General features: G+C 42.5%; 2 protein-coding genes across 3 annotated transcripts in view; one reads left to right on the top strand and one right to left on the bottom strand.

Moving 5' to 3' along the window:
• Positions 1-48: 48 nt before the first annotated feature.
• agtrap (angiotensin II receptor-associated protein) lies at positions 49-12,701 on the top strand. 2 transcript variants are annotated; one of them, XM_084317405.1, is made up of 5 exons: positions 49-184; positions 739-773; positions 1,020-1,131; positions 2,396-2,606; positions 11,209-12,701. In XM_084317405.1, exons 1-5 carry the CDS (start codon positions 158-160, stop codon positions 11,331-11,333), a joined length of 510 nt encoding a protein of 169 aa, XP_084173531.1. In that variant the 5' UTR covers positions 49-157; the 3' UTR covers positions 11,334-12,701. The 2 variants fall into 2 exon arrangements, with proteins under 2 accessions (XP_084173531.1, XP_084173532.1); XM_084317406.1 differs by lacking the exon at positions 11,209-12,701 and adding an exon at positions 2,750-3,442.
• Positions 12,702-19,556: 6,855 nt separating this feature from the next.
• rnf207a (ring finger protein 207a) overlaps positions 19,557-27,060 on the bottom strand; it is a gene marked incomplete at its 5' end in the record, with an annotated part of 42,431 nt that continues 34,927 nt past the window's right edge. Inside the window, 3 exons of the mRNA XM_084315716.1 lie at positions 19,557-20,094; positions 25,924-26,016; positions 26,448-26,565. Coding sequence (XP_084171842.1) covers positions 20,088-20,094; positions 25,924-26,016; positions 26,448-26,565 — 218 coding nt within the window. The 3' untranslated portion in view covers positions 19,557-20,087. The remainder of the gene's footprint in view (positions 20,095-25,923; positions 26,017-26,447; positions 26,566-27,060) is intronic.

Below are 27,060 nucleotides of genomic sequence, written 5' to 3'. Positions count from 1 at the left end.
AGCAGTCAGGCTGTTGTCACATGGTTTGTGTTTGTCGTCTGATCTGAGGGAGGAGTTGAGACATTTCACCAAGACAGAACTTGGGAATTAATATATGTGCTCCTCAACAAGTTGAAAACCCGAGGGGATCAAGATAGATCAACGTCGGCCATATATTATGGAAATTCCTGCCATAAATCTAAAGGTAACGTTTGTTGTTTAACTTTCTTCAGCGTAGCAATTGTGCGTGATGCTGTCAGTAACAACCTGACAGTTAGGTTTCATTGTAGCTGTTCAAGTCGATTAATTTTCCGATGAATTTTCTATTGCTCGACATTATGGGGGGTATCTCACTGGCAATTCATAGCTTGGACAACTATTTCTCAACTATTAGAAATAGGCCAGGTCACACTATAGCTATTCGCGGATTTGTAGTAGTTAATCAAACACATTCGGAGTGGTCAATTATCAGTCCACTAAAAGCAGAAAATGATAAATGGCTAAAGTTATTTGAGAGATCAATATTGTTGCATTTAGTGGAGGTGACGCACTTCTCCTCTATAGACGGTTACATTCAATAACGTTCTAAAATGACCTGTTGCAATCTTTGCTAATGCAATATAACTGACGGGAAGTATTATTGAGTCCAAACTGTTCCCTAGCAACAGAATTCCAGCAAAACCGTCGATATAGCTATATAGAGAATTCGAAATGTAAAAATCACTAATCACTAGAACTTGTACTTCTTGTGTTCTGTAGGCCATAGTACTGGTGCACTGGCTGCTGACAGTGTGGTGAGTTTGTTTGGCTTCTCAGGTTTTTTTTTCCACACACCTGAGGAATTTCTCTTCTCTTGTTGTTGTTCTCCTTCTCCAACGGAACACCTTGCAGCCACACAATTTGAAACTGTAATCATTATTATGTAGGCCTACTCTCTTGTATTTAATCGATCTACCTACCTACATACCTGCAGTGCCTACAGTATTTGCCTGCATGTCTGTCTGTCTGTCTCCATCTGAATGAATATGTATGGGATCTAGGGGATGCATGGCTACCTGGTTGCCACTCTCGTTTGTTTGGGGAAACTTCAGTGTTCTAGCCATTGGTGTCTGGGCCATTGCTCAGAGGGACTCCATTGATGCTGTGCTCATGGTGAGTCCTTCCAATTACTTTGCTTTATTTACTAAAGACTACAATCTCAACCGCGTGACAATATACTAGAATCTAGCTGGAGGCATAGTGCAGTGTATAGTTAACTAATTTTGTTTGTGGAATCAATTTGTGAACATCCGTTTAAGATGATAACCTTAAGTTCCAGAGTGTAGGGTTGAACAATATGCATATCATATCATATTGCAATTATTTTGACAGATATTGCAATTGCGGTGTGATTCATGATATTAGTGGAAATTAAATTGTTTTTGGGTAATCATTTAAATTTAGCTTGAAAAAAGTATTGAAATGATGTTTCTTTTCAATGGCCTGTATCAATACAGACTAGGCCAGGGCGTCTCTGCAGTGCCAAAATATTCAGAATGGCATTTTGCCTTCATAAGATATTGCAGCCTCCTACGACTTTGATACTGCACTATATTATAGGCTATATGTGATTAACTGTTCAGCCCTACAGATTGCTTACTTCACACAGCCCCTTGAGACTCACAAAAGGCACCTTCAGAGAAAGGAGGGTTTCTGCATCGTATTCAGGGGAAACTTCAAAATGAAGCGCACACCGTGTGCTCAGAGATGGTGTAGTGGTTAAAGGAACACGCCAACATTTTAGGAAATGTGCTTACCGTCCTCTCCAGAGTCAGACAAGAACATAGATACCAATTTCCTCTCTGTGCATTCAGTAGAAAGCTATCTGACTGCAAGCTAGCCTAGCTTAGCACAAATTAATGGAAGCGTATACAGACAAGCCTAGCTTAAAACTCTGGGAGTTATACACTTCCATTCACTTGTTCTAAGCTATAGGCTAGCTTGCAGCCGGATAGCTGTCTACTGAACGCACAGAAAGGAAATTGGTATCCATCTTAGTGTCTGACTCTGGAGAGGATGGTAAGCGCATTTCCCATAATGTTGGTGTGTTGCTTTAAGACCCCTGCCTTACACCACCCCTGCCTCTGGAACCTCACGTAACCCCTTGTGTAAATGTAATCCCTGCTGTATGAGAACCAGAACTCTCTCTCCTGTGTGTCTCTCTCCTTCTCTGGCTCTCTCTCAGCCTACCCACTGTTTCTACAAAGGAAAGAATACCAAGGCGGAGAGACCAAAAAAGAAACAGGATTGGGTACAGAGACTGTTGCAGGATCAAACCTGTGACCTTCCATTGGCGGGAAGTCTTTGTAACTATACTGTTTGTGCTCTGAAAGCTGACATGGCTCTCTCTCTCCTCTCCTTTGTCCTCTTCCTGTAGTTCCTGATTGGGATGACTGTGACGATGCTGACCGACATCATCCACTTCGGGATCTATTACCCACTGTCCGAGGCCGTGGTGGAGAGGGGGAGGGACACCTTCCGCTTCAGCGCCGGCATGTCCATTCTCAACCTGCTGCTCAAACCCGTGTCCTGTTTCTTTGTCTACCAAATGTACCGCGAGCGTGGCGGGGATTATAACGTCAACTTCGGTAAGTGGATGTGTGAATGGATGAAAAAGCTTGTCTCTCTGCCATTCCTACAGTAGTCAGTATGGGGTTTTCTTGGGATTGGAGAACGTGTTGGAATGGACCATATTCACACGGCGGCCATTTTGCTCTTATGTTATGCTCAGGTTGGGATTCCATGCCGCCGTGGGAATATGGCCAGTGGAGGCCGTCCTTCAGTGTGATGCATGTGCCTCAAATACCATTCTTGCGCTGAGGTTGTTCTGCGCAAAGGAGTGCTATCAGAGACAGACTATAGTGACGAGATGGAGCACTTTGGTTGTTTTGAATGGGCAAATCCATAACACTAAGGATGGCGGCAACAACAACACTACTTGCTAAAAGAACATATTCAGAGAAGATTATTGAATGTGAACCAATTTTTTTGTACAAATGATAATTTACTGCATTTTGAGGTGAAATGTGAGTTTTAAAGAGGTTTAAAATTAACGATCTCTGCTAAAAGGCTGGGAATCGCGCAATGAATGGTTGCCATGGAAACTGAGGACTCTATGGCAGAAACCACTGGATAGAAGTGCAGAAGTATGGAAAAAGGCATTTTCCAATTACAAAATAGTCCTTTTTGATAAAATTACCCCTTTTGTGTTGTCAGTAATTTACCGCTGATTTCAAATATGAAAGACAAAATTATGATACATGTATGTATGACTTTGGTGATATCCTTCCTGAGACTGCGTTCCTGTGTGTAGGGCTTGACGGATCAACTGGCCAGTCGCTGTTATCGGCCAATATTAGCCTTTCACTGATACATTGTTATCGGCAAAATGGCCGCCAATAAAGCATCAATAGAATTCCTCACAATAGCCAAATAAATGCAGAGAAATCTCTGGGTATTTGCAAGGACGTGTTTACTTTTCATGATTTCCTTTTAGCAAACATATTGATTATTGGGAAATTTAAGCACCCAAATATCTAAATCAGAACCGGAGCCAAGCATGTCATCGGTCTGCTGATGAGACCATGGTATTTAACATCCAGTCCACCTGTGTGGCTTTATGCTGTTTGCTATGAGAGGCCAGCAGGACAGGCTGTCAGATGAAGATCTAACTTGAGTTACAGTGACGGTCACAAGACTAATCCACTGCCTAATACAGCATGGTGTGGACTGTTGAAGGAGCGCTACGGTCACATTATAATACCTGATGAGACAAGTCATCTGTTTGGTCCTGACTCAATCGTGTGTACGCAGTGGTTTGATTAATGCCATGTGGGACTGACTGGAGAAGATTAACATGTTTTCAGTGGCAGAAATGACAGGTTGGTGTTATTAAATTTTTTCTTTTCTTATTGTCAACATAGCCTATGAAAAGACCAAAACCAGCAGCCGGGTAGCGCAGCGGACTAAGCGTCTGTCTACCACCGCAGAGACACTGGTATCGAATCCGGCTGTCAGCAGTGCCTCCGGCTTGGCCGGTCGTCATACTGACACAATTGGCAGTGTCAGCGGGAGGGAAGCCGGTGGGTGGTATCCTGGTAGTTGTAAACAGCGACTCCTACAGGTCGGCCAGGGCGCCTGCACAGCGAGGGAAGGAACTGGTGAGGGTAGTGTGACCCTCCCACGCGTTACACTTCACCAATGAGAGTCCGCGCTGGCAGGTGAAAAGAGGCTGCTGGCTGTCTCGTATGTATCGGAGGAAGCATCTGATAGACTTCAGGGCTCCCTAGACCGGCAAGTAGGGGGCAAATGTACGCAACAACCAGGAAGGGGAGGGGGGAATTGGCTTAATGACTAATTTGGGATGGGAGAAAAATACAGAAAAATAGGAGGAGAAAAAGTAGATAAAAAATATTTAAAATACCAAAACCAACAATGGATATTTCTTACTTACAAGTATGATCCATCTAGCCAACGCCAGATTATAGCTTATATCCAGAAGTCATAGAACTCCATTGTTGTTAAGAAAGGGTTAAAACTAGTCACAGAGCCGTACTGTTGTTTTGGTCAGTGTAATTCATCGTTGCAATGAACGTGGGGATTGTACATTTTCCTGGACTGGAGTGTAATGCGCATAATATGCTACACTGTTCTCTTTACTGCTGTAGCCTACGTCGATGGAGCTTTGCCTTTTGAAGTAACACAGAATTTTGTAATAACTAAAATGCCCCTGTTTTTCATAGCAGCTGTATGTAATTATTTTAGCAAACAATGGGAATGTATGGCTTCCTGGTTGAGGAGAGAGTAGGAAGAGTATTGAGAGTAGAAGAAATGCATTGTAGATTTTGGTCGTTTTATAGACAACAAGAACAAATAAAATGACACCGCCCTTAATCCTTTAAGATAATCAGTCAGTTTATTTGTGTATCTGAGAGGAAAGACCTTTTAGATTTAAAAATAAACAACGGCAACAACTGCAGTGTGTTAATGTGCAGTAGTATAAGATGAACTATTTATTTACTTGCCATATAGCCCAGCAAAGAGAACTGTATGGTTGGATAAATGGTATGCATAGTTCCTCTATTGACTGACTATGACATGCCAGATTATTCGTTCGTATTCATTACCTGTGTGTGCTCATTAATTTGTTAGCTATGTGTAGCAGGGTGGATTATCCCTGCTTTATGGGAGTGGTTGTACACGGCCACCTGGTAGCGAGAACGCAGCAGAGCTGGGTCCAGCTGGGTCCCTGACTGTAGGCCAGGAATGTTGAAGTGGAGGTCGAGCAGCAGGAGTGGATGGGGCCTAGGATTCACTGACCTAGGGATGGTACGCCGGTCCTTCTTGCCCTCCAGGGCGATCAGCGGTAGCTCCCCACACACCCACACTTCCCCCAATACTTCCTGGGCCCTCCCACACCCGATGGCAGTAAGATGGATGATATATTCGCTCCCCAAAGCAGTACCCTTCCTTAATGATGAGTTGAGACCTTTCACAATGAACTATAGGCAGGGGGTAGGGAAAGGGTTAAACAGTAATGAGCATTACCCGGAGAGAAAAGGGTTAGACAGAATGCACATTAAAGACACGCACACAGTGCTCCCAGTTACGTCTCCTTTACTGAAGGCTGATACACGTTACACGTTATCGCATACCTATTAACACTTTGGGTGCCATGGGTTAAATTCATGATATACCATAGATTGCCAGCTCTATTTGTCTATGGAGAAGTACCCCTTCTTTGCATGGCTATAACTTTTAAAATTATATTGCTACATTGCCATTATTAGGGCCCATTCAAAGTCCTATATGTATTGTTCATTGTGTAGCAACGTTAAACTTTTTCATTCACATATTCATAGTAAAGTATGGTCTAATGTATAAGTATGTTTTCATCTCTTTCTGCAGCTTTCTCCAGAACGTGATCTATAGCCCCAAATGCATTATATTGATGATGAAATACAGTTTGATGGCAATCGGGGCGATATAAAAAATTTCAATTGGACGTACTTCTAGAATGATCTACGTATGATCTGATGATGACCGGATGGGCGGGGGATCGTTTATAATTCCGTGGGCAGCGTTATATCATTCATCTAGTGTGAGTCATATGTTCATCATAACAGTTTATATGGAACACGTTCAAAAATAACGCTGAATCTTACCGGATCTTCCTCGCGCCGTTGGACAATCAGCGTGGTGTAGACCGTTTTCGATTATGGGATGTTTATCCTGATGAACCATTTCCAGCTTGTATAATACTATATACGTCCAAATCATGTTGTTTATCGAGTTATTGGCAATGGATCGCTATATATTGTGACGAGCCAGAGTGCCGGAGCCAAACCGAGTGCCCGGAAGTAATATGGCCGACCAGCACAATCTCCACAGCACTTCCTGTTTGGCGATTGCGCCGATCGGCCACCAGATGGCGCTCCTGAACCGCCAGAGAGCTCAGTGGGTCCTCCTGGTGGATCTCAGGCCAGCGGAGGGGAAATATGAATCCGATCACAGATTTTTGAAATATTGATATTAAAGACGCTGTAAAGCGTCCTTCGGCAACTTGAGCATGGCCGGGAATGACGCTGTAAAGCGTTTCCCGGCACCCAAAGTGTTAAGGCTACTTCCACACTGGGCACCTAGTGCTCTCGCTCCATATTACAGACACAGTAATAACCTCTTCCCTTTAAGGGTCTACTGCTCCGCTTCTCTGTAGGTGAAGAACAGGGTAAGGAGTAAAGGAGTTCAATGGGATTTTTATAAAGAAACACACGTTATTATTACACTCAAACCAAATTGACAGTGGGCCCACGTTATCAAATAAAAGTCCTATCTACAGCCGGCTTTTCCCCAAAATAATAAATGGTCGGGGCGCCCCTAAACACTGCTGCCAGCATCAGTTCAAAGCACCGTTTATCTTCGCCCTTAGAGAGCCCGCGCCACACAGAGAAAATGTCTACTGATAAAGTTTCAGCACTCAGAGCGCCGCTGTACTTATCCAAATGGCGGGCCTGCTCTCACCACCAACCGTCCGTGTGGTAAGATGGCCGTCGGGAGATCCCGCGATAACAGGCAGCGGGGCTGGGTAGACGCTGGGCAGGTGACTGCTGGGGTAACGGCTCGGAGGGGCTGGAGGAGCGTGCAGTGTAGTGACGTCCGCTGCTGGGCTGAAGGGGTGGGCCGACATGCGGGCTAAACCATAACTGTCATAACGCATATACACAGCTAAACGCAAGGTGGACAATATCTACCACCTGGTCTTCGGCAGTCGCTCGTCTGTTGGTCCATTCACAATGTCTCTTCCGCATTAACTAAACACTAAGCTATCGCATACTCATTCATCCACAATGCTCATTCATCCACAATGCTCATTCATCCACAATGCTCATTCATCCACAATGTCTCTTTAATAACCCGCTTCGTAACTGGGTTTATCTCTCGCGTGGTGAATCTCCGGAGCTCCGTGCGTCCTCCTCCCTCTGTGGAAAACGATGAAGAGGAAGCCCCTCCCTCGGCACCGCGCTCTGAGCCCATCCTTCTTCACCCGTGTCTCCCTGCCCAACGTAACCACCAGCTCCCTCTGGCGGCACCTGTATCCTGTCCCACTATGAAGTGTCAATGTTAGGATAGGGACCCGTCAAGAGAGGTAGCAAGTTAAGTGTCAAGGTTAGGGTAGGGAGGATCAAGAGCGGTCAGCCGGTTACACAACGTCCTCGCGGACACAGGGAATGCAAAGAATTAGCGTTAGACACATTGAATAATTGTCAGACATATTCAGATGTCTACATATGCTTCACTCTCCCAAGCGCACAGAGGTGTGATGTTTGTTGGATAGCGTAACTCCTACCATGGCTATCAGAATCCGAGGATAACTGGATATTGTGTAATGGGGGGGTCTGGCCCGTACACTCAGCAGGTATATTCTTGTGACTTTGATTGGCTATGCAGCCGGTGGTGAGGAATGTGGGGATATGTTTTGAGTTTTAAAGAATATGTGTTATAATAGCTTTCTGATTGCATGGCAGGAATTTATGTGGTCACTTGCTGTACAACACAGACCAAGCAATCCGGTGTGTGGGGAAGAATGATTGAATCAGCATTTGGCATTTCATTTTTGCGCTGGCTACGTTGACTTTCACAAGTTTAGTTTTACTTATCAATTCTGATTTATAAGTCAAGTTCAAGGTGAAATTAAATAAAGTTTAGAAGTTGTCTATCTAAAGGAGTCCTTTCTTTGCACAATCCATGCTGTTCTTATACTGGAAATGCAGTTCAGGCTAGTTAAACACAAAACTAATGGTCCATGGGGCCACAATCCAGTCTGTACTGGACACTTCACAGTGCAGCACCCAAAGTAGGTTTCAGCATTTATTTCAGGGTGTACAGACTGGAGCATGGCCCGCACTGGTCAGAGCTGTGGGTATTAAGTATGAAGTATTAGTATGAAGAATGGCATGAATTGTGCTGAGAACAAACTCAATCATTGGCAAGTAGGAAACGGGCCTTGAGGTACAAAACTGAACTTTACCTTGAACTGCCATGCATTACCTCCTTTCTTTTCTTTGTTATAAAACCAATTGCTAATAAGCATTCTACCATTTATAAGTGATTATATCCCCGAACGACAGTGTCGGGATATTATGGATTTACCTCGACCACCGCAGCAGATCCTCCGTGTGACCATGATACGCTGAATATCTTTCATTCTAATCTTTTAAAATTAGCTGTGCACATTCATGACCCTTAGAGGAGAGAAGCCTATTGGTTTTGGTGTGCCCATGACCTTTACTCTACCACCACCATCAGGCCAAATGTTCATATCCTACTTGTGAGGACTCAAATTGCTTTCATTCTAATCATTTCAAATTTGTGGTGCACATTCAGGAACCCTACAGGATGAACTCTATTGATTTTGGCGACCCCGTGGCCTTTCCTTTAGTCACCATCAGGTCAAACTTTCAAGTTTAGAATTAGTGCATCTCAAATACTTTCCTCTAGCACCACCATCAGACCAAATGTTCAATATTCAAATTGGTGTATCTGCTGATCCGATTTCCACCAAACTTGACCAATATGTTTGCGTTACCATAGCAACAAGGCCTGTCAAAGTTCTGAGGTCATCTGGCCTCATGGTGGCGCTATTCTCATAAAACTAAAAACATTAACTCCTCATCGGCTCGGATTAAAGGTATTAGAGGTCACAAATGGTGGATTGAGAATTTGGCCGTTTGGGGATATATCTGCTGTCGGCCACCAACTGCACAGTTTATAAGTGTACAATTAATTGATTTAGTATACAAGTGATTTTTAGCATATCATTGGAAACCATTCATTATCACTAAACCTCCACAGCATCTGTCGCTGTTGTGTCATGTAGCACTGTCATGTCCGTCCTTGTCTGAGTCTTGTCTTCACTTGTCTCTTGTGTATTTATGTATAGTTATGATGTGATCTTTTGTCTTTTTCCCTTTTGTTGATCTCCTCCTCCTCTCCTCCATCGCTGGCCCCTGACCCCTCAGACTTTGAGACCTCTGTGGACAGTCGTTGCACCACGGACAGTGCTGACAGTGCCTTTATAGGCAGGCGCTACTGACTCCTGCCCTCTCCCTTTTCATCACCTCTCTCCTTCAAGCATCCTCTCCCATCCCCTTATATACAGTACAGGAAGTAAGATGAGAGACGTGTATCTCTCATTCTTTTGATGCTTATCTCTGCTGTCTGTTATTTTTGTTTATTTATTTTCTTGTCCATCCATCTGTCATTTCTCAGTTCTCAGAAGGCTTCTGCCCCTGTAATCATTACTCTACTCTCCTTACCCCACCGGAGATGTTCCGAGCTCTGCTTTGTGTTTATTAATGCTGGTGTCTGTAGAGTAACGTTGAATGCGTTTTTTGTGTTTGTGCAGCCTTTGTATTTGTTTTGTTTTGTATGTGTACATGTATGTTTGTGTACATTTTACATGTGTATTACATTTCTGTATTTGTACAGTCTGCTCACATTCAAAGTGCAAATACATGACTGGCCACAACAGTGGCCTGTGCCTATACATAACCATCACAATATGAATTTACAGGTTGAGGTTAATAGTGCTATAAGAGTTAAAGAGATTTATGCTAATCATTTTAAGTTACCTGGGTATTTGCATCAGCATTTTAATATAATAAGATTCGGCATGTATCCAATTATGGGAAAACTGACCCTCCAAAATGAAATGGAATTACATGCCTGATTAGCTTTAATATGTGTATTATTTTAATATAATAATGAGGTTTGATTGAGGTGAGAGGACCTTTTGTAGTTCCGAGGCTCGTCGTTGTTATTCTGGCGAGCTGTTTGTGTCTAGTGTTTCACAACGCATTACAGATGGTTACCGGTATATGTCAATATATTGCCCTGACATAATTGCATTGTAAATCATGTTTGTCTTGAGCTATTTTGTTAGACCTAGGAACTCAGCCATTCAATGTACTATTTAGAGAGATTCTTGGGATTATAATATGTCTGAGCACTGTGGCGAGGAAATTAATTTTCTTCCTGCTCCGTCTCTGGGATCATGGATGGTGGCTCATTCCTATCAACTAATGGCTACAGCACATGCTAGCTCATCAAACAGTGGTAGGTTTACAAATAACTGTGTGAGTGAGGAAAGTAATGAGAGAAATCCTATAGTCCTCGTAAAATAAGCATGTCGAATGTAGTTGGACATTTTCTATGAAGAAAATGCAGTCGTGTGTTTATGTTGAAAGGAATATGTATGTAATAATACATATTAAACCAGCCAGAGGTTTGAGTCCAGATAACATAACTGTGGAACTGTGCCATGAATATGAAGCCTATGAGAGTGTCGCTTCTAAAATAAATAAATCATTTTAGAAGATTCTGCAAGATTTTGTTGTCGAATGTGGAGGGGGATGGGGTGAATTAATACCAATAATAAAACTGTTCTGAATCTGTGTATGAAGATGTAACTGTAGCTAAGAAAAAAATATATATATGTCAGGAGATTCTGCAGAATCTTCTAATGTGAGATTCATTTATTGGAGTGAGTGCTGTAACAGCCATGATAACAAACAGCAGAGCTTCAAAAACCAACTTTTCATGAGGTATAGTGTTTTAGATATGAATAATGCATTTTGCACTGCAGGAGTTGCATACTTACAGCCTTTGGCATGTTGTGGTGTGTTTCTGCAGGCTTCCCCAGCGTAACACGAAACAGAGACGCTTACCAGTCCATTGACCAACAGGATCAGTCGACCAGCGCTGGCAACCCCTTCAATCAGGCCCAGGACACCAAGCCTGCAGTCCACTCGTACTGAGAGAACAGAGAAATTACCTCTACCACTTCCATGCTGTATTATTCTTGTCCGCTTTTGAAATGGGGTCAACATGGCATGTCTGAAGTTGTTGAATCCTTAAAAATGTTTGCCAATTTTCTTTAGTTAGTTTTCCTTCCAAATATGGCACTTAATGATATACGTCTTGTCCGTTTCTTTGTGTATGTTGAATGTGTTACTCTGTATATGCACTCCATTTTAATCATCATCTTCATCTTCCTCATCATCCTACGAGTCATCGCTGCACAGTAATGTGCCTTCGTAAATGAAGCTCAGGGCAATTGTCAAATACACTGGAGAACTGAGGTGAATGTCTAATGTCAGTCATGGCTGGAATATGTGAGAGGAGAGATTAATGGTACAAAATGCAGTACACTTAACGGGGGTCGTGCTGCTACAGTGTTCTACCCGCCGCTATGCAAGATTGCCTCTTGCCTGCCTACCGATGTCTACACTTAATTGCACTACTTTTCTTTCCTTACCCAATTGTGATGTCACCTTATTCCCCTTGAGTTACGTGCCTTACACAGCTTACAGCTGTTGATCTGTTACTTTATGGTACTATACTACTGTAAGAAAACAGTAGCATAAATGACTACCAGCAAAGAAAGTGTTTTTGTTTTCCTCACAGATGTACTGTCGAGTGATTTAGCAAAAGTGTAATTTGCTATGTTTTAATGTGATATCACTTTAACCGTGCACAGTGACATTACGGTGTCTGTGCAAATTGTGAAACATTTCCATGATTGTTGTTAAAAAAAAGTGTACCGAATGTAGATTACCACAGCATAGTTCTCCCAGAGAGACATTGCAATCATGTGGATCCTGTAGTCTTGTCTCTTGTGAAACTGAATGTAACAAGTTTTAGTTCCCGTTTGAAATTCATGAGAAATATTGAAAAGGCCAGGATGTAGAAAGCATGTGGGTCACGTTATTATGTCTTCTTGGTGGATGAGTAATAGGATTTCTTGGAACGCTTGAGTAATAGGCTACCATGCTTCTCTGATCATATGAGGCACCTTATTCCGCTACATACCTCTTGTGATGATGTCATGGTTCTATTTTCTGTTTCCCAACAGTGCCTACATACAGTAGACACATAGCTTTTATTATATTACTATGAGTACTAATACTGCAATACATGATTTTTCACTGAGGGGAATGTATGGATGTAAACATGTGTACTGTAGGTCACATTAAGAAAGCTTTGTTTTCTTTTACTTGTACTGGTCTGACCTTTTCCAATCAACCCTTCCCACCCGATAGTGCCTAAGCCTGTGAGGCGCAGGATTAGCCTACTCCTTTTTCATTTTCAGGTCTTTTCGTACAAATAAAGAAGAAACAATGGTACTTTGGCATGTTTTTTTGTGTCATTCGTCAACATCTCCATTATATTGTTCATCTCATAGTACTAATCCGACTCCATCTTCCTTACTCCGTTTCCTCCTACCTCCTCTCTATCTACCCTGTTTCCACTGAGAGATGACGTCATCGCCCCTGCAGGTTTGATTTAGCCGAGCAGACGAGATGGGGACACTTCTTCCTGCGCGCTCTGTCCTCCCTCTTTCAAACCCTCCACCATGCATATATATCAATGCCGGTGGATTAAACATTAGGCATTCGGTCTTTGTTCGTTGGAGCAGAGTACTGTCCAAAATCAGGAAGAAAAGTCACTCTCAACCTTTCTAACTAACAAGCCCACGCACCTGATTTACAGCCTGATGAACCTGGGACACTCCCGTAGTTAAATAGTGAATAGTGTTCCGTCTGATGCATCTTGCATACCAAATGAAACTGAAAGAACTAGTGTTACCCAGAATTCCAAACACTTTGATTCTCATATTTCACACACACACACCTGCTGGTCTCTGACAAGAACAAGTTACAGGTTGAAAAAACCCTCAGCTCAGAACTCGGCAGAATCTGCACCTGGCTCGCTGATAACAAACTATCATTACACCTGGGTAAAACAGAGTCCATTCTCTTCGGTTCAAATAACAAACCCAGCAAGACCGACGGCTTCTCACTTACAGTGGGTGACAATATTGTCACAAGGAAAGATGAAATTACATACCTAGGTTCCATCCTAGAGGCAAATCTTTCCTGTGACAAAATGGCATCCAAGGTAATAAAAAAAGTCAACCAACGAACTAGATTATTGTACCGGATCTCCTCTCTGGTAAACAAGAATACCCTGAAGACTCTGGCAGGAGCAGTCATTCAAGGGTACTACGACTATGCTTGCACCTCATGGTACCAAAGCACCTCAAAGGCGCTAAAAACAAGATTACAAACATCACAAAACAAACTGGTCAGACTACTACTTGACCTTACTCCTAGAACCCACCTCACCCCTGCCCACTTTGACTACCTAGGATGGCTTAGAGTAGACGACAGAGTACAGCAACTTGCAATGGGCCTGGTCTACAAGATACACTATACGACTAAGGTACCCATGTACATGTCAAAATACTTCCCAAAGGTCAGTGAATATCACGACCACAACACCAGAGGAAGCTCAACAAATCATGTTAAACCCAGATTCGGCTCAAACAAGGGACTAAACACGTTTTGCAATTATGCCACATCAAAACAGAATTGCTCCACCTGCCGGCCAAATCCTCCCCCCTGACCGACCTTTCCATCACAGTCGAGAATGCAGCTGTGACCGCGTCCCCGACCGCCAAGAACCTTGGTGTCGTCCTCGACGACCAGTTGAACTTTTCTGCTCACATAGCAGTGACAACCAGAACCTGCAGATTCCTCCTGAGCAACGTCAGAAGGATCCGCCCCTTCCTGACAAAAGAAGCCACCCAACTCCTCGTCCAATCAACAGTCATCTCCCTCCTCGACTACTGCAACGCACTGCTCGCTGGCCTCCCGGCCACCGCCACCAAGCCTCTTCAACTCGTTCAAAACGCAGCGGCCCGCCTGATCTCAAACCTACCGAAGTCGGCCCATGTCACCCCACTTCTTAGGGACCTGCACTGGCTCTCCATTGCTGCACGTATCAGCTTCAAGGCCCTCGACCTAGCAAAGGGAACCGCTCCCGCCTACCTCCGGTCAATGGTCTCTAACTACACACCCTCAAGACCCCTACGCTCTGCATCTTCTGGCCGCCTCAGACCTACTCCTATCAAAGCTCCGGGAGGGTCATCAAAGAGAAGCCGCCTATTCTCAGTCCTTGCCCCACAATGGTGGAATGAACTACCAACCCCAGTTAGGACAGCCGAATCCCGTCCAATCTTTCGCCGTCGACTAAAGACGCACTTCTTCAACCATCATCTGAAATAATGAAAAAAAAAAAAAAAAAAACGAACTATAACTAACCTTACTGTCATGCACTTGTCCTAATAAACTAACCTACACTGTAACACGCAACACTTTGATGAGCATTGTTACTCAGCTGATAGAGTTGTACCCTTCCTGATGACTTGTCGTACAGAACTTGTAAGTTGCTTTGGATAAAAGCGTCAGCTAAATGACTAAATGTAAATGTAAATGTAATGAACGCCCTACCCAAAGCTGTAAAGGAATGTGAATCCCCCACATTCAAAACCGCTCTTAAAGAGCACCTACGGGAGGCTGCAATTCAAAACTGGCCACCGTAAATGTCCAAACCCCCCCACCCCCATCTAATAGACAGTCTCCTCCCCACCGTATTATTCTCTCCCCACCGTATGTATATTTCTCTCCCACCCACCCCCTCCTAATGTACAGTCTCCTCCCCACCGTATGTATATATTCTCTCCCCACTGTATGTATATTTCTCTCCCACCCACCCACCCACCCCCTCCTAATGTACAGTCTCCTCCCCATCATATGTATATACTCTCTGTCAGGATCTATGGGTAACAGTACTGTATATTTGCATATCGTATATGTCACAAATGTAACAGTACTATATACCTGTTTGTCATGTATGTCCCTATGCCATAAATGTCATGATGTCATGTATGTCACTATGAATTGAAAATCGGGGACCCTGATGTAAACAAGACAAACGTCTTTCTCTGGTCTGCATCCCCTTAACAATTGTGTGTATTGAGCCGTACTGTATTGTACCCATTCTGCAATCTGTTAAATAAAGTTTTCATTCATTCATTAATTCACACACACACACACACACACACACACACACACACACACACACACACACACACACACACACACACACACACACACACACACACACACACACACCCCAGGTGAGAGTAACAGAAAGGTAAGGCCTACTGTGTCAATTAAATACGAGCACGTACAGGTCGGAAATGCTGTGAAGGTTTACTATCCCTGTTGGCTGTTAGCGAGGTGCTAACTCTGTGTTACCTTGAATATCGTCCTCTAGCATGTACGCCATGGAGCGGTAGACGGACCTTGAGAACCTTGTCATCTGTTTGTTTATGTCGCTATGTGGGGCCCTTGTGAAAGGGATGCATGTAAATTCTATTACTGCAGTAATCTTGCACTCACATATGCACATGTCTGCGTGCGCGCACACAATAGTTTGATTGCACCACACTGGCTTTGCACTCCTCTTTTAACACTTCATCTTTCCATATCTCATTCTTTCCCATTTCTTTATTTCCTTTCTCTCTCTCTCTACTCTGGAAGAGGTCTTAATTAACGAGTAACCAATCTGTTAATGAGCCAATCCTGCTGAGCTCCTAATGAGAATGGGAGGCTGCATGTCCTGGAGGAGGAGGACGAGGAGGAAAAACCTGCGGGAGGACGTGGTGGGGGAGTAGGAGGAGAAAGAGGAGGGGGCTGGCAGCCCCAATGAGCTGTTGATTAATAGACTGCTGGGCCAGCTCTCCTGAGTCCCGCCTGCGTGCAGGCTTGACACCTCCTCCTCAGGCACACCTGGTGATTCCTTCCAGTCAAGGACACTGGCACTCGTCGGCTTGTTGGGGCGCAATAAAAGGAACTCAATTTGTCAGGCCTCTCATTGCATTAGCAACACTCCCCAGAGAGCCTTTTCCCAGAGTGAACGCCTGAGCTGCAGCAGGAGTATGGATTTCCTATGTAATAGGAATGTCTTGTTTATAGTGCTACGCTGACATGACCAACATCTCCCAACTCATCTTCAGCGGGGGAGGATTTAGTTGGGGTTTGTTTTATTGCCGTTTCATAAACCCAAGGAAGTGACCATTTCTGCCATCAGACGCGGGTATCGTGTGGGTTACCATGCGGATATGCCCACTAAACCGCATGACGGTGTGTTTACAAGTCATACATCAAGCAGCTCCATCACCGCTATTCCCTCTTACCGTGATGAAACCTTTCATAATGAGACCCTACAACCATTGTGCTGAGATCAAATGCATCAGGATCCTTCCTTCCATAGAGACACATGTACCCTCCCTCCAGCAGGGAAAAAGGCTTAATTTTCCCCCGACAATTAATCAAGGTCCTGTTGATGACAGGTGTATTTATTGTAAAATAATCAGATGTCGTGTTCTTAGCAATCATATCTTTTCTCCTCAGCAACCTTCCAGATATTACAGTCCCAAAGACAAAGGAGGACAAAAAAAAACATTCAGAGGTGCTGTGGTCAAATCAAAACCCTTGGCTGTGAGACGTGGATTAATTATACAGCACACAGGCAGTCAGTGATAAAGAATGTTGATGTGCTTTGACTGTCAATGAATGCGCGTGAGCCTGGGTGCGTCTAGTAATCATGTTTGGGTGTGCAAGGGACAGTCGGAGACTAGGCAAGAAAATTTATTCTGTTATGTTTTTGGCCTTTAGCATCCACAATCCCATGGGAGAACTCTTTTTGACCCTTGACCTTTTCACACCGCTGCCCCCGCAACTGTCACTGTGGTTGGTTGATAAGGGCGTTAAAATTGATTCCAATAACTCTCCAGTCATAACGCCAATCAGCAGTGAGGGAGGGGTCGTCAGAGGTCTCACCAGTAGCTTTGGGATAACATGTTGGTTATAAATGTTCAAATGTGCCACTCTGGAGAAGACTGCATTTCAAGCCTGCACCATCATGGTCCTCTTAATAGCAATTTACGATAGATTTTTCCCTGTAAACCTTATTTCCTAATGCACCATCAATATCTGTATATACCATATATATATTTATTCCCACCGCATATATACCTATATCCTCACCTGTCTGTACTTACCTGCACATAGTCCTGTACTATATCTATATCTGTACATATCCTACTCTTACTAGTCACGCTGCTGGCCAGTCATATGCCTACTGTCTATATAATACAACTCTGTACATACATCTGATTAGCACTGTACACAATTTGTATATTTTGTACCCAGTTTAATCACCTGTACATTATATATTGCTGTAGCACTTTACTGCTAAATTTGCACTGTACTTGTGCTGTATATATCTAATATCTTAATATGAAGATTTTTTATTGGAATAGAATAACCACGCATTTGGTGAGCAAGCGGAGAGAGAGTGAGAGAGAGAGTGAGCAAGAGAGAGAGAGAGAGTGAGCAAGAGAGAGGGCAAGAGAGAGAGAATAGGGAGCTGGTGGTTAAATGAGAGCCGATGATGAATGACCGCAGGGAGGGAAGTAGAGGACCAGAGCAGAGTCATTTTTTACACCACTGTCACAAATGTATTTTTAATGAATGTGCACCTCTGACTCCTCTCTGCAGCGTCAGAAGGACCCCGACGTGTTCTAGGAAGCAGCAGGGCTTAACAAACCCACTCTAGCTCCTCGCAGCGCCGCAGTATAACCTTCTCCCCTTGCACTTTCACACGATCAGTCTAAGAGCTTATCGTTATCCGTACTGGAACCAGACGGAGAACAAGGCCTGTTCCCGTTTCTGTACTGGCAGCGGCAGAGCAATTTCCCCTCGATTCACTTTTATTATGCTCCGTTTCATGGATGATGCACCGAGTTAAAGTTCAGTCTTTATTGAATTCCAAATCTGCTGTAAATGCTACAGTAGCACTAATGCTAAAACACAATTTGATCCTGGTGGTACTACTAGACAAGAGGAAAAGAGACGCTTACAGGAAAACACACACACAAGATCAATGTAGAAGGCAGCGGATAGAGGTGGAGAGCAGGAAGGGGGGGAAGCTACCTGCTGATTTCCTTGCAGGGGGGAACCCTGGAGCACACTCACTGCTGACACTGATGTGCTATAGGTGGCGAGGAAGCGAACCAAGACGAATATATTTCCTACCCTGTTCAGGCAAGAGGGTGAATAAATCACACGAGGATGGGGGGGTGCAAAATGTCCGTTTACACCCAGGCTCCACTGCCGTGGGCAAGGATCGACTTGGCTCACTGCTGGAGAACTGTGAGAACTGATCGATTTTTAACTACTAAATCCTGCACGGACTCTACTACTTTGCACAAGGACTCATATCATTAATTAATTAGACTTAGGTTATATATATTTGCACATGCTGCTATGAATCCAGAATTTCCAGACAGGGATTAATAAAGATCCATCTTATCTTATTGTATCTTAATTCATATAGGCCCTCACAATTCTTATATTCTATTGTTTCATGTTCATAAGATGGAAATAATCCAGATGCTGTTCTGGCGATGATAGCCCAATTTTGAACTACATTGATGCTCAGGTGGATGATGCACATCATTGCATTTGTTTTGTTCGATTTGTGCTGCCTGTCACCCTGTTATGAGGGGGGTTCTGGAGGTTGGACCTGTGAGTCATCCATCATCGGATCAAGACCCCAAATCCTTTATGTGAAGACAAGAGATATTGCCAAGGGATATTTAATGTGTTCCAGAAGCGTGTGAGAAACAGTGAAGGATCATTCAACAACATACTGTATCGTTACAATGTTATTACAGTATACACGCATCAGCAAAACCTTCAAACGCCTTCTCTGGAAGACATTATATTATCCAGGCCAGATCATTCCATTAAATCAGTTTGTTGGTGAAGGAAATACCAAGGAACTTTGTCTGATGCTGTTATGACGAGTCCAACAGAGAACCATTCCATCTCCTGCAGCAGCGCCGTGCGTCTTTGACCTCGGTGTCGGTGGAGTCCTCTGAGACACGGTTGTCTAATGGTTCACCTCAGAGCTGATGACAGCTCCTCTCTGCCAAGAAATGTTATGAGTGGGCACAGTGGTCTTTTAGCAGCTGAGGAGGTCACATGCCATCCCAGGTCTGCTGTGGGTCTATTCGGGCACAGGAAGTGGGGGAGAAATCATATGATATCTGGCTGTGTCCGAGTGCTACATACTTCTTATATGCAATTTTAAGTGTGTGTGCTCTGGTAGTATGCAAAATATGGCATGCAAAAGTCATTTGTTTGTATACTAGATGGACCGACATTTACAAGTATGGAGCCGACGGTTGCTTCATCAAGTCAAGTGTTCCTTTATTAATCCCCTTGGGGATCGTTTCTATCCAACAGTTCTTTACGTCGGGAGTAGTCAGTGTTGCCATTTCTATTTCCTGTCAGCAAAGAATTCACAAACATAACAGCCACTTCTGCTTAGTTCCACCAGGTACATATTTGTATGTATGACGCCTACATAGCACCGTAAGTAGTAAGCTGTACATACTTCATGCACGTAAAACATACTAGCAATATCAGACAACTGTTTATAAAGGCATCTTGTTGTGATTGGCTGTCTCTATTGGGCCCCTCTGTCTTCCTGGCCAATTGCAGTCATTGATCTTGATAGAGTTGTACTCTGTCTCTAAGATTAGCGAGCGGTTGCTTTTGTCCCAGCCTTGGATTGAATCACAGTTCTGGTCGTCACTGCCTAGAAAGAAATATAAGCGGTGTTAGGAATTGTATCTATGCTGTACCTCTCTGTATTATAAGCATTTCTGTGTGTAAACTCCTTTCTAAAAATGTCTGCCATGTACTCAATATGAATGAATGAATGAAAAGTTTATTAACAGATTGCAGAATGGGTACAATACAGTACGGCTCAATACACACAATTGTTAAGGGGATGCAGACCAGAGAAAGACGTTTGTCTTGTTTACATCAGGGTCCCCCATTTTCAATTCATGGTGACATTTATGATATACATGACATTTATGACATAGGGACATACAGGTATATAGTACTGTTACATTTGTGACATATACGATATGCAAATATACAGTACTGTTACCCAGAGATCCTGACAGAAAATATATAATAATAATAATAATAATAATAATAATAATAATAATAATAATAATAATAATAATAATAATAATAATAATAATAATAATAATAATAATAATAATAATAATAATAATAATAATAATAATAATAATAATAATAATAATAATAATAATAATAATAATAATAATAATAATTGTTACAAAGGATCAGATTAAACCGAATATATATATTTATTTATTGATATATATTGCATAGTATTTGTATATCGTTTGATATCCCTTGTATATTCCTTGTACATATACACGGAATATCCCTTTAGCCTACTACAGACCATAATATTTCATTCTCCTATTGGACAGCGGTCCACCGGCGCCAGGGACCGGCCTCCGGAGTCAGGTTCAAAGTCACCGTCAAGACATGTCTGGACATGCCCGGCCTTGCCCAGGGATACGCGACAGAAATGAGATTGGCACTAGTTTGTTCACCGTGCATATAAATACGGCGCAGGTGAATACAGAAGTATGTTACCCAATAAGTTGAAGCCTCACCCACGATACAACGTGCGGTGAAGTATGGCCTGTTTGGCCCCAGAATAGAGCATTGAGACCGCGTGCGAATTAATAACTGAATTGTCAGAGTTTGGCGCTATACCGTCGGGTGCGACATATTTCTATTAAGTCAATAATAGTCTATTTGTGTATAGTGTATCGTGCGGCTAAAGTTCTACAGTGACCAGCATCTCCAACGCTTCCTCGTATTAGCTAGAGTTCTTATCCAGGCTGGGCTGACCACATGGCGCTTTCACCCGAGGAGACCTAGACGAGAACCGTATGGACATGTACACTGGATTAATCTACCCGACGACTACATAGCCCTTTGCGGCTGGAATATATTTGCTTTGGTCCTGTGATTTATGGAGCGGATAATCGCAGACGCCTGCACGTGTTGGATTTACCCCACGAGGAGTCAAGTCGAGTCGGCGCCTCAGAGAGCCTGAGGCCGACTAACTTTCTTCACTGTGGAGCTACAGTCTACGGAGAACAGCTGTATTCGTCTGTGGATCAAGAGGCTATTGCACCGGCTCCTGTACCTGGAGTCTCCTTAGTCATCGTTGACCAGACTCTCTACTACCGACAGATCTTCTACCCCTGCTGGCTTACAACCAGGGGGACCCTTCCAGTATCTCCCGCTATATTACTAGTGTACCATAGATATAATTCCCTAAGATTCAGGTTGTATAATTACCTCCTGCGTAACCAGAGAATGGACATTCATTGTTGATTTGCCTACGCACATTCCTTTGCCTTACAAGTGCATTCAAAGTATAATATAAAGTATATTATGTACCTTTTGCTCCATTAAATACTTGATTATACCTTTGTGTGGAACCGATTTCATTGTGGGAAGTGTTCATCATATTCATATATCGTGTACTGTATGGCCAGTAATTAAAGTACATAAAGCGGTAGTGGTTTAATGATACCATACTTATCAATACAGTCAGGGAATTGTACCCCTCAGTTACAATAATAATAATTTCGATGTATAGTGCACACTATATTTGGAAACCAAATCTCAGAGTGCTACAGAGTAAAACAGACTTTAAAAACATAGGCAATTAAAAAACAAGACATAAAAGCATAAAAAAAGGGATAAAACACGCAAGGCATGTATAAAAAGGTTAAAGACATATGATGGGGAGGAGACTGTACATTAGGAGGGGGTGGGAGAAAATCTATACATACGGTGGGGAGGAGACTGTCCATTGGGGGGAGGGGGGGGGTTGGACATTCGAATTGCAGCCTCCCGTAGGTGCTCTTTGAGAGAGGTTTTGAATGTGGGTAGGGATTACATTTTTTTTACGGCTGTGGGTAGGGCGTTCCACATTGTTGTAGCATAATTGCGAAACGTGTTTAGTCCCTTGTTTGAGCCGAATCTGGGTTGCACATTATTTGTGGAACTCCCTCTGGTGTTGTGGGCGTGGTATTCACTGACCTTTGGGAAGTATTTCGACATGTACATGAGTGGTGTAGTGTATCTTGTAGACCAGGCCCATTGCAAGTTTCTGTACTCTGTCGTCTACTCTAAGCCATCCTAGGTAGTCAAAGTGGGCATGGGTGAGGTGGGTTTTAGGAGTAAGGTCAAGCAGTAGTCTGACCAGTTTTTTTTGCGATGTTTGTAATCTTGTTTTTAGTGCTTTTGAGGTGCTTTGGTACCATGAGGTGCAAGCATAGTCGTAGTACCCTTGAATGAGTGCTCCTGCCAGAGTATTCAGTGTATTCTTGTTTACCAGAGAGGAGATCCGGTACAAGAATAATAAACTCAGAACAACCTGTGATTCTGCCTTTTTCTCTGAGCTCGCAATTGCTTTTGGGAAAAGAAATGACTAGACCCTGACAGTGTCCATGGGTATGTAATCTAACAATCCAAGCTCTCTCCCCAACATTAAGTGTAGTATTGAAGACAAGAAAACTGAATATATGGTCTGGCTTTCAAAGAAGACAGAAAAACAACAGCAGGGGACTGTAACGCTCCAAGATCAACTCATGCCTGGGAGAGAGAATGTCCCAGGCAGAGAGTTGACAGCTGTGTCATACCACCATCCAGCGGTCACCTGCAGACAATGCACTCAGCCCTGAACATGTTGGTTCAAATCAATAACGTCCTAATGTGGCAATTAGTGTCCTTATTACAAGTGTTGTCTGTTTAGGTTTGTTCTGTGTTAGTATTCTTATTCTGTGTTTTGGTATTTAGCCTGTGTGTGTGTTCTTTGATGGTTGTATTGTATTTTGTATTGTATCAGTTCTAGTGTGTCTTTCCCCAGCTGTTGATCGTTTGTAATCATTGTTAATTAAGTTGAGTATATTAGGTTGTCCTGTTCCCACTTCCTGTGTGGCGTCATACCTCCGTGTTACCCGTTCGTTTGTACCTTGCTGTCGTCTGCCCTGCCCTGCTGTTGTACTAAGTATCACTTAGTATCACTAAGTAAGTGATATTGTATACTGTTTTTGTCATATTTGTTTTCGTATCACAGTCCGTGTTTGTAGTTAGCGCCAGCGCCACTTTGCCTTTTGTTTTGTATTGTTTATATCCCTGCCTTGCTCCTGCCTTGAGTTCTATATTAAAGAACACCGTTGAGAAGAGCAACCACCGTCTCCTTTATACTGTCTAACCGCATATTGGGTCCTTCTTCATGCCGAATCGTAACAGGGGACCAACCCATGTGAATGAATGAATGAATGAGAACTTTATTTAACAGATTGCAGAATGGGTACAATACAGTACGGCTCAATACACACAATCGTTAAGGGGATGCAGACCAGAGAAAGACGTTTGTCTTGTTTACATCAGGGTCCCCCATTTTCAATTCATATTGACATTTATGACATGCACAACATACATGACATTTATGGCATAGGGACATACAGGTATTTAGTACTGATACATTTGTGACATAAACGGTATTCAAATATACAGTACTGTTACCCATAGATCCTGACAGAGTATATACATGTGATGGGGAGGGACTGTACATTAGGAGGGGGTGGGTGGGTGGGAGAGAAATATACATACGGTGGGGAGGAGACTGTACATTTGGAGGGGGTGGGTTGGTGGGTGGGAGAGAAATATACATACGGAGGGGAGAGAATATATACATGCAGTGGGGAGGAGACTGTCTATTAGGAGGGGGTGGGAGGTTTGGACATTTACGGTGGCCAGTTTCGAATTGCAGCCTCCCGTAGGTGCTCTTTAAGAGCGGTTTTGAATGTGGGTAGGGATTCACATTCCTTTACAGCTTTGGGTAGGGCGTTCCACATTGATGTGGCATAATTGCGAAACATAATTGTTTAGTCCCTTGTTTGAGCCGAATCTGGGTTTAACATGATTTGAGAGTGAACAGTTTTAAGTACCTCGGAGTCCACATATCTGAGGACTTGACATGGACCACACACATTGACAGTGTTGTGAAGAAGGCACGGCAATGCCTCTACTTCCTCAGGCGCCTAAGGAAGTTCCAAGTCAGTCAGAAGATCCTTAAGAACTTCTACTCATGTACAATAGAGAGCATCCTGACTGGCAATATCACCTCCTGGTTTGGGAATAGCACCGCACAAGACCGTAGCAGACTACAGAGAGTGGCCCGTTCAGCCAAGTGCACAATTGGAGGGGGGCTTCCCACTCTCCAGAACATTTACAACAAGAGAATTATCAAGGACTCCAGCCACCCAAACAACTGCCTCTTTGAACTGCTGCGGTCAGGCAAGCGATACCGGAGTCTCATGGCAAGCACAGAAAGACTCAGAAGAAGCTTCTATCCCCAGGCCATCAGGTTGCTCAACAAACAATAACACTATGCAACAACCATCAAATGCACTCACAGCACACACATCCACAAGCACACACTCACTTTAAACAAACAACACACTGCAGCACCCACTCTCCACACGTTAGAACACCTAGACACACTTTATATTTATTGGCAAAGAATTTGCACTACAACCCATACCTCAGTACACCTTACTGTAAATTGTACCTAAATTGTACCTCATCCCATTTCTGCTTTGCACTATATAGTATATTGTATATTAGTATATTGCATAGTATATTGTATGGTAACTCAGTTACTTCTATTCTGCATTAAACATTGTACATATGTACATACTGAACACTTGTGTCTACGTACGTGACTTCTATTTTTTACATTCTATTTTTACATGCTATACTTATTTTATTTCATACTTATCTTTTTTGTCTAGCACAGTCTCTGGAGCGTAACAGAAAGAAGCATTTTGTATAAAAGTATTCTGTACTTCTGTATGACAACCATTAAAGAAACTTGAAACTTGTGTTGTGTTGTGTTCTGTTATTGTTACTATTACTGCTACTACTACTACTACCACTAGCGCTACCACTACCACTACTACTACTTACTACTACTACTATTACTACTACGACCACTACCACTACTACTACTTACTACTACTACTATTACTACTACTACTACCACTACTACTACCGACACTACTAACACTACCACTATTACCACTACCACTACCAACACTACCACTACTACAACTAGCACTACTACTACTACTACTACTACTACTACTACTACTACATACTACTAGCACTACTACTACTACGTACTACTACCACTATTACTACTACCACTACTACTACTACCACCACTACTAATACTACTACTATAACTACAATTACTGCTACTACTACCACCACCACTACTACCACTAATACCACTACTACCTCTACTACTACTACCTCTATCACTTCTGTGTAAAATGCTAATTCATGTAAGATGTTTGAGAGGCCTCTGCAACACAGTCTAAAATGTATAGAAATTAACATGCATAATGCGTATCTGAATCAATTGATGTCAGATTATGCTATGATGATATTATAAGTAGGTTATAGAGGTACCGTAAGTCTTCTGATGTACAGTGTGTGTGGATACCTGTCTTGATTCTGCTTGGCCACGTTGCTGTCTTCATAGATCTTCAGCATAGTTTCAGTGCGGTCATCACAATACTCCATAGGCTCCTGAAAACTGTAGAAATTGTTTGTGTAGTATTTTATATCATGTGTTTTGAGATTTAGCAGATTTCTTTGTCCAATTTTAATACATTAACTATGTATATGTATGTATGTATATATATATATATATATATATATATATATATATATATATATATATATATATATATATATATATATATATATATATATATATATATATATATATATATATATATATATATATATATATATATGTTTTCTTGCTTTGGAATGCAACTCATTCACTCCCATACATTTCAAAACACAAAAACGTTCAAAACAATTGGTGTCTGAATTATGAACACGTAAATTGCGGTATTATTTGCTCTCTTTCATTGTCATTGTTTTTACGTTTTGAAGTGGTGCTTCTATATCAACGTTATTATTGCAGACAATACAGGCCTCCACTTCAGAACACGCTACCTGGGCTCCAGGCGCTCCTTGACTTTGGCAATGGAAAGGATGTATGGGCCAATCTGTCTGGCGATGGTGCTTAAGTAGGAGTTCTCCTGTTTTAACTGTTGCAGATCATGAAGCTGGGCTGGAAGGAGAGGAATGAGACAAAACGTCACAACATCAAATTAGGAACCATGAAAAGGATACACAAATTGGCATTGAATTCAAAACAATGCACACAAATACAGTTGGTCATTTTGAAAGGGGGAACCACCCAAATAAAAAATTCCAATGTGTTATGGCAGTGGATTATATTACATTATATTCAGATTTATTGTCATTATACAGCACAAGTACAGTACAACGAAAGTAAATGGCAAATGTACAAAATACAAATGTAACAGTAAAGTGCAATAGTAATATACAATGTACAGGTGATTATACTGGGTATAAAATATATTTAGTAGGGATGTTCGATATTGGCTTTTTTACCGATACCGATATACCGATATTGTCCAACTCTTAATTTCCGATACCGATATCAACCGATATCAACCGATACCGATATATGCAGGGTTTCCCCTGCCAAAAAACGGAATAATTTCAGGTAGCCTAATTAACATTACATATCTCTTGTTGT

Source organism: Notolepis coatsorum, assembly GCF_963971535.1.
Source record: "Notolepis coatsorum genome assembly, chromosome: 6".
NCBI classification, from domain to species: domain Eukaryota; kingdom Metazoa; phylum Chordata; class Actinopteri; order Aulopiformes; family Paralepididae; genus Notolepis; species Notolepis coatsorum.
Note: the sequence above shows the minus strand (reverse complement) of the source record. Positions and strands in the feature narration are given on the sequence as shown.